Genomic DNA, 8,601 nt, shown 5'->3' with positions numbered 1-8,601 from the left:
GTCTTTCCTCTGCGATACCACTGCTAACCGACAGAGCGGCGGTGACATCACTGGTTTCTATTGAAACAGACAAAGGCTCCGAGCATCATCAGCGTAGTATCCTGTGCTGGATGCGGGAGCCAACACCCGTCAAAATGCCCGTTTTTCTCATTCCGCGGCTAAAATAACATTTCAGCCATGTAACGTTGAGACTATAGATGAAGCCGACCAGGGAAAGCTGGAGAAAGCTGGAGGAAGCTGGAGGCGACAGAGAGAGAGAATGTACTGGGGAGCTGGTTTCGCTTCATCCAGGTCGTTCGTGGTCGATCTTGGCCGGAATCAGAGCCTGGCCGTAGGGCTATGTGGCTCTGATGAGCACCACTCATTTTATGGGTACATCGTAGCTTTTCCTTTACAGGACTACGGGGGGATCATGTCGGGTTTCGCGTCGGATTCCTGGTGGAGGAAAACACTTTATCTCACTGGGGGTGCCCTTCTAGCTGCAGCTGCCTATCTCTTGCACGAGCTACTCTCGATCAGGTAAGAAACTGTGGCCTAGCGACATTGGAGTGCATTTCGGACATTTGAGATAGCGTACTTAATTGTTCCGCTTTAGGAAACTGCGACATTTTTAATGAGATTTTATCAGCATTTTGTTGTTTTACTAGAGGTGTTTTGAACGGAAGACTTGAAATAAATAAATAAATGGGGGAAAAAACAGCTGTGGATAGACTCGTGCCACTGTCACTGTGAGGAGGAGTTTTTCTGCATTCTGCACAAGCATGGCTGTCCCGGACTAAATTTAGTCACGTTTTCTGAATCACACGCACATGCTGGTTTTGGCCGCCTGTCACTCCAGTACAAGCACAGCCATTAATTAGTAAATATATACAAACCCGCGTTCCTCCGTACGTGTTTACCTTTTTTTTTTCGTTGAAATGAGCATGTGTCGGGCATCTGATGCACTGTTTCCATTTTGTTTTTTGGTCTCAGAATTAAAAAGATCTGTCGGTCAAATACGAATCACGTGTCAGATTACACAGCGTCTCATTCGTGGATGTGGATTTTTTTCCCGGGTGTTAGTGTTCTTTTTGCTGCAGAAGTGCACGAGTGACCTTTACTGGCCCTTCACGTGAGGGATACAGACAATAACACCGACAAAATGTCTCATCTGTGCTCTTCTGGTGAAACATCCAGCTAAGGGCATTATTACAGAGCAGAATCCCTCATAGGCAATTCCGTCTATTAGTCAGTGCTGGGGTATTTTTTAATGTGTCGAGAAATACCTATTGTACATAAAATGGCCTTTGTATAAAAACAGTAATGGCAATGTTAGAAGGTCGTTGGGCTTTGAGATGATCTGGGTCAAATTTACAGCGTTCCTAATGGTTATTTACCCCATATCAGCGAGGGTTTTCGTGTTGTAACCTCGGTCTAATGGTGTTTCGTGCAGATTGCTATAACGCAATGGTATCACGGATATGCGGTTTAGTGTCACCTAAAATTTTCAGCTACAACGTATAAGATTATATAAGGAATAATCTCGAAATCTGTGAGAGAGTGAGTGTTCAGCACCCCTTGGGATATGACGGTTAACATACATAATGACCTTGTGCGGAAGGTTTCAGTGCCGTAGTAAAGTGGACAGCAACCCTATATGTAAAATATTCAGCACCGCTGGAATGGACAGCGACCAGTTATACTCTTCTGCTTTTACTCAGGTAGCCTATCGTATTTAGTCTTGTTGCTGACGCTGTTGTTGTTGCTGTCAAAACAAGAGCCTCACCTTACGTATCTGCCCTCGGTTCCAAATAAGTATTGCGTTATATAAGAGGGAGCTTAATTTGAACGCAATTTAAATGTTATTCTGTAATAGAAGTAAGTGGTACATTCGGTTACACAAATCAGCGGAACATCTGAATCAGCGAAATAGCATCAGGGGTTTTATGAAAAGAGTTAAGACATGCGGTGATGTAACAGTCGATTGGTGTATAATTCATGATGTAAGAAATGAAGCGAATGTGGGTTTTCAGGTCTCATCTGTGCAGTATATTAAACATTGATGGAGTCCTCATCAGTGTGTCCAGCTGCAGATATGTCAGGTTATGTGATGTATCCATTTCTGTATGCCCAATGTGAAGTTCCCTACGTGTTTAGATTTGGAGATTCACGGTGCATTAAAAGCTGTTTCAGTGCATATTTACTATATGACAGTACTTCCTTTTGCTTGAAAAGAAAAAAGAAGACTTTATCAGAAGGTTGTTTCTTCAAGGCAAGTGTTTGTCTGTTTTTATATTTGTGTACTAGAAAAGATTGGCTATAGGGAATGGAGAAATGGGGGGATTTCTCTCACCCTGGGTATGCCTGATAGCAATTTCCATTTCTTATCAGTCACTGCTATTCATAAACTGATGTAGAGGAATTGCCACCCCCCCCCCCCCCAAACACACACACACACACACACACACACACCCCGCCCCTCTGATTTTGCCTCCAAGCTGAAGAGTTCTATTTGCCTGCTTTTTTCCCTCGGTTAAAACCACAGATACACTAAGACTGACACGGCCCATAACGCTGCTAGTGAGTGGTCTGTGGTTAGCGGAGGCTCCGCTGAAGTGTTTTCTGAGTTTGCGGTTGACGTTCGCTGTTTTCAGAAAGGAGCAGCAGATGGACTCAAAGGATGCTATCATCCTCCACCAGTTCTCCAGGCCAAAAAACGGAGTGCCCAGTCTTTCACCCTTCTGCCTGAAGATGGAGACATACCTACGTATGGTGGATTTACCCTATCAGGTATTCCCAGCATAGGGCTAAGTCTTTCTGTGTGAAACCCAGTGTCTTTTGTGTGGTATGACATCAAAATGCTCAGTCAGTAGAAACATGAAAGGTATGCCTTGCTGGATTGACAAATAAAACAGGTGACAAAAGAAAGCTTTAAATGATGTAATAATTAAGGTATACAAATAAACTATTTACCAATCAAATTATTAATGAATGGAAAAAAAAGAGATGGCTTAATTAGGAGTAGGTTAACAGAAGAAAAGAGAGAAATAATCTTTTCTTAATCTTTTCATTAATACCTCAGCTCAACAGCACCTAATCTCTTCCACGATAATAATTAGTATAATTACATTTTAATTCACTGTTACATTGTCAGAAGTCCTTTTTTGAGACTTAAAGTTTTCTCTGAGCTAAACTATAAGATAAGATCTAATTAATAAACTGAACATGAGCCCACACAGTATAATAATGTATTCATAGCAGCAGCTTTACTTTACTTACACAAAACCCGCCTCGCGGAAAATAGAGCGATCGATTTGTGGCCTTACCGATCCCGTCAGCTAAACTTCTCCACCTCGTTTTCCTTCTCTCTCTCTCTCTCTCTCTCTCTCTCTCTCTCTCTCTCTTTCTCTCTCTCTCTTTCTCTCTCTCTCTTTGCAGAACTACTTTGATGGAAGTTTCTCTCACCGCGGTACGATGCCCTGGATCGAGTATAACCACGAACAGGTGTCAGGGATGGAGTTCATCATTGACTTTTTGGAGGAGAAGCTGGGCGTGACCCTAAACAAAAACTTGACCCGTGAGGAGAAAGCACTGGCCCATGCCATCACAACCATGGTGGAGGAACATCTTTACTGGTGAGACGCAAATCCGTTGCAGTAGGTGACTCACGTCTCTGACGGTCAGAGAGGTCAAGTCATCTGCCTGGAACCAAGCTTTTAAAAACCGTCTTCTGGGCACATTAAAGTGATTGGCCAGGTGGTGTGAGTAACAAGATCTGTTAGTGATTTAGAGAGTGTGTGTTGTAATCTGGGGTGTGCTGATTTTGAACTTTGACCGTGTGAATTTGATTTTAAGAAACAGCTGTTACTTAGGTTAATATAGTTTAGGAGTCCTTGGAATCGCAGTTAGATCTAAATACCTTATGAAGGAACTTACGAATCTATCTATCTACCTGTCTATCTATCTATCTATCTATCTATCTATCTATCTATCTATCTATCTATCTATCTATCTATCTATCTATCTATCTATCTATCTATCTACCTATCTGTGCATTTATGCATTTGCTTTTGAGGTAGTTGTAAAAAAGTAAGGTTTTTCATGCATTACGACAACCTAGATCAGGTAATGTAACTTATTGTCCAAATGTTTTGTCTGCTGCTCTGCATCCATTCCCTTTTTCCATCCACTCCGGTCTTCACCATCGCCCCTACACTCACTGTCGTAGTGTATTTAGCACCTGAGGTCTCTCTGTCTTAGCCCCCTTCTACTGGTCTGTTATTGCGCTATACATAGGCTCACATATGGTTATTGACTGAATAATTGATGAGTGTGAAGGTGCAGGTGAATGCTTGTTGCTGTGTGCATGTCCTGGAGCTCTGTGTGTATGCGTGTGTGTGTGTGTGTGTGTATTTGTGTGTGTGTGTGTGTGTCTGTGTGTGTGTGTGTAGGTGTGTAGGTGTGTATGCGTATGAGTCTGGGCGGGGGGGGGGGGGTGGCATGTCTGACCCATAAACAAGAGAGATGGATGTCATATTTATTGACATGGAGAGGAAGCCTGGATCCTGTTACCACTCTATTCCAATCAGTGAGCAGATCTGATTGGATCCCAGCCTACTTACTCAGTAACCGCTCCAGGGCATGTTTCTGTGTTTTTAACAGTTTGGCTCCGGACGTAATGCGATTTATTTTTACTTACCCTCCTGTAAAATGGAAATAAAGTATTTTCAACTACCATTTAAGAACACATAGATACACTCAGTGTAAGGGTCTGTTTTTGTTTACCCTCTGGAAATGCTGATTCGTTCCACAACCCACAGAGGCAAAGTGCCATATATTCTGCAGCGTTCGTGAAAAAAGAAAAAAAAAACAGCACGTTGAACGAAAGACTAATCGATATTTCCTGCCGCGCCTGTTCCTGACGAGCAGGAAGAAAAAGGTTGGTTTGTCGAAGAAACTGTCAAACTGTCAATAGCGAGTAATTGAAGCCTGAGGAGGTGAAAGGATTTTCTTTCTTTTTTTTTTCATTTGGTAAATCTCCAGAGGACTTTCGTTCTTTTCTTTTTTCTTTTCTTTTTTTTTTTTTATTTAATCAACAACGAAAGCGTCTTACCCCTCGCTGTATCATATCATTAACTCTGGGATTCTGGAGCTCTGTCGAACAGACCAAGGAATACACACGGCCCCTGCAAACTCATAAAGGAGCCCCCCCTCCCAGCAATTTTGGATGAATGCTTCTCATTAAGATCTTGCTCACTGAGAGGAAATTAATTAGAGAAGCTTATATTAATTAATTCAATGCAGATAACCAAGGAGCAAAGAATTCATTTAAAGTTTTGTTCTCCAAAGCTCGCACAACTCTCGTCCTTCCCGTTACTCATGTGCGCAGTCAAACAGTGTTATTAAAAAAAATGAATAAAATAAAATAAAAACCTTTGGTACATTTCTGCCCCTGAGTCATGTGCATAAAAGTAGACTTTAAGTATTTTAGATACAATGGATTAGACTTCATATTACACTGCATATGAATGTATCACACTGCTTTTGCCATGTGATAGAAGGTGGTAAAGGTCATATTATTGTCATACCAGTACTTTTCTTCATTTCTTCCTTTAACTGGGTTAGAGGGTCAGATTTTCTTACAGATCCTGTAATGACTAGAGAGATGACTGCTCTATCCAATCCACAGAGACACTGTGGCATTGTGTGTGTGTTGAATTTTCCCCCTCTCTCTCTCTCTCTCTCCCTCTCTCTCTCTCTCTGTCTGCTGTAAAATTCGGAATAACTTTAAGGACATTTAAGCAGGTAATAGGGTAACAGCTTGTTCTTTGTGTTGACAGAATGACTGTTACACATGTTTTGATGACTTTTTTGATATACAGTCTCATGCAGCAGACGTATCCTATCCACTCATCTATGTTAATCATCAAATCTCTTTGTGTGTGTGTGTGTGTGTGTGTGTGTGTGTGTTTTGTATACAGGACCATAGCCTACTGTCAGTGGATAGATAACATAGAGGAGACTCAGTGCATGCTGGACATGAGCGGGCCCCTCAGTGACCTCCTGAAGTGGCTTTTCAGTCACCTGACCAGCGGTATCGTCCGGCGGGAAATGTACAGTCAGGGGATTGGACGATTCTCTAGGGAGGAGGTCTACGCCCTGATGGAGAAGGACATGCGTGCACTAGCCACTCTACTGGGTGAGGCGAAACACAGAGACGGTGGTGTTTGATCTGTAAGAGATGCTGGAAGACTGGGGAGGAAGTAGGGGGAAGAATGCATTAATGTAAACACAGGCAAAGTCAATCAGACAGTCAGTGACATTTCTGTAATGAAGTAATCAGTAAGCAGGATAAGAGAAATGCATCAAGTGTTTCTCTGTACTGAAAAAAAAAGATAACAGCTATTTTTTCAGATTATTTCTTGACTGTTTTATGTAATCCAGAAAAAAAAATGTTTTAAGACAGTTATGCGTCTGGGTTTCACTGGATTGGAATACCTCTGTTATGTATGCTCTTGGGTTCCAACGTTTGGCTCAGCGGGCGCAGAGACTGAACTGTGCTTACTGCCACCTACTGGTGGGAGTGACACATTTGATCTTCACCTTGAAACTAGAACAGTATTATGAATCCTGAACATGTGTATCATAAGAATTCATTTAGTTGTTTTGTTGTGAAGAAATGGGTACACGCGATTGGTGTCAGATATCGCGTGCGTAAAGCATGCTGTTGTAAGAAATATAAGCAAAATTTCACAGATAGTTCATATCATATTATTTATGTCAGTATATTGTGAAAAGTCTTGATTTCCCAGTGTGGAAAAAAAATAAAACTGATACATCCTCACGACACATAAAGGACACAGCTGAATCAATTTTGCCACTATAAAAAAACGGTCAAAACGTCAAAGCTAATAGAACCATATGTGTTTTATCTGTTTTCTCTGGCTGGTCTAGTTTAAAGTAACCGGTTTGTCTGGTCTTGACAGGGGATAAGAAATACATTATGGGCCCCAAGCTGTCCAGCGTGGACGCCACCGTCTTCAGTCACCTGGCGCAGGCCATGTGGACGCTGCCTGGCACTCGACCTGAGCAGCTTATTAAAGGTAACGCTTCTGCCTGTCTGCCTTTCATTCAACATCTCCATCTTTCTTTCAACCTTTCTTTTAATTCGCAGTGTCTTTCTTTCAACATCTCTGCTCCCTTCTCTTCAGACGTTACAAACAGTAACCCAGAAACACCACACTGCCAACTGTCAGATCAATGGAAATATGAGAAAGGATTGCTGCATTAGAGAAAGATATTAAAATATTATTATCATACTGCAAAGTGCATTTTGTTATACTCACCACTAGATGTCGCCATAGATGCATGTTTTTAATTGTGTAATAATTTTGTATTGAGGGGACTGCGGTCAGGGGCTGCGTGGGGAGGCTGATGTAGGGACTGTATTTAGGGACTCTGTCTTGCCCAATCAAATTTCTTGGGCGGTAGAATCAAACCAATCGTTTTTGTTTGTCAGTGACTCTTTCTTCTGTCATTGGTCTGCAGGGGAGCTCATCAACTTGGCCATGTACTGCGAGCGGATCCGGAGGAAATTCTGGCCCGAGTGGTTTGTCGACTTGGACGACTTTGCTTTCGAAGATCAGAGTGACAGCAGCTGTGATTCGCCAGCGCCTGTCCTGGATTTCGGCTTGTTCTCTCGTACGGATACCCTGGAGGAGAGCGAGGCCAGTAGCCCCTCCAACTCGACGAAGCATTCGCCGCTCACAGACCACTCCATGCATTCGCTTTTTGATTCCGACATCGAAGTGGATGGTTCTGATGTTGAGCAAAAGGACAAAGGTCAACCCGCCTGACTCCCACCACCCTCGGATACTGCACTGAGGGGGTGCGGAGGATGACGACTGGGTTACGAAGTAACAGGATAACCTCTCTTCCCTCCAATCAGAGGGCTGACATGTCAGAACATTAGAATAAAGAGGTGTGGTCAAAGAAAAAACCCCTCCCACTGCTCTTCATAGTTGCTGTGTTGAAGAACCACATGGACTTCATGTATGTATGTGTGTGTGTGTGTGTGTGTGTGTGTGTGTGTGTGTGTGTGTGTGTGTGTTCATTTGGGAGTGCTCAATCAGTGTGCCTCAGTCCACATTCACTCAGAAAAGTTGCAGTAACGGTTATGCTGTTTTACACACTACTTTTTGACAGTTTTCACACTGCAGTTCATTCAAACATTGGAAAGATGTTTTGACATGGCCCTTAACACGCATGGTATGCTGTTTGGCCAAAGGAAGCCTTGATTTTGCTTTAAACAAAAACAACGACAAGAACAACAACAACAACAACTCCATTTCATTCATTGCCAATCTCTTCACCATAAACAGTAACTCATGGATCCTGAGAGAGTGGACATGACCAGAATTCCAGTGCTCAAATTTAAGGAGAAGGAGCAAAATAGTTGGCAACTAATATCACAAGACAACAGAGAGGAGAGCAAGAGCTCTCTCTGAGAATAAAAGAGTGAATGAACAAATCATTACAGTTCATATGGCATTTATTTATTTTGCCCTGTTTATTCCAACTCACAGACTTCAGTCTTGGCCTTTGGCTGTTCAGGATTCAGGC

The 8,601-nt window shown here is 42.5% G+C and overlaps 1 protein-coding gene across 1 annotated transcript; it reads left to right on the top strand.

Annotated features, from left to right (window-relative positions):
* The first annotated feature begins 259 nt into the window (after positions 1–259).
* faxcb (failed axon connections homolog, metaxin like GST domain containing b) lies at positions 260–7,835 on the top strand. Its single transcript, XM_030785333.1, has 6 exons — positions 260–519; positions 2,634–2,769; positions 3,418–3,614; positions 5,961–6,178; positions 6,966–7,082; positions 7,528–7,835. The coding sequence occupies exons 1-6, from the start codon at positions 260–262 to the stop codon at positions 7,833–7,835; spliced, it is 1,236 nt and encodes a 411-aa protein (XP_030641193.1).
* The last annotated feature ends 766 nt before the right edge of the window (positions 7,836–8,601 follow it).

Source organism: Chanos chanos, chromosome 9 (genome assembly GCF_902362185.1).
Source record: "Chanos chanos chromosome 9, fChaCha1.1, whole genome shotgun sequence".
NCBI classification, from domain to species: Eukaryota; Metazoa; Chordata; class Actinopteri; order Gonorynchiformes; family Chanidae; genus Chanos; species Chanos chanos.
This window is presented reverse-complemented; position numbering and strand designations above follow the sequence as displayed.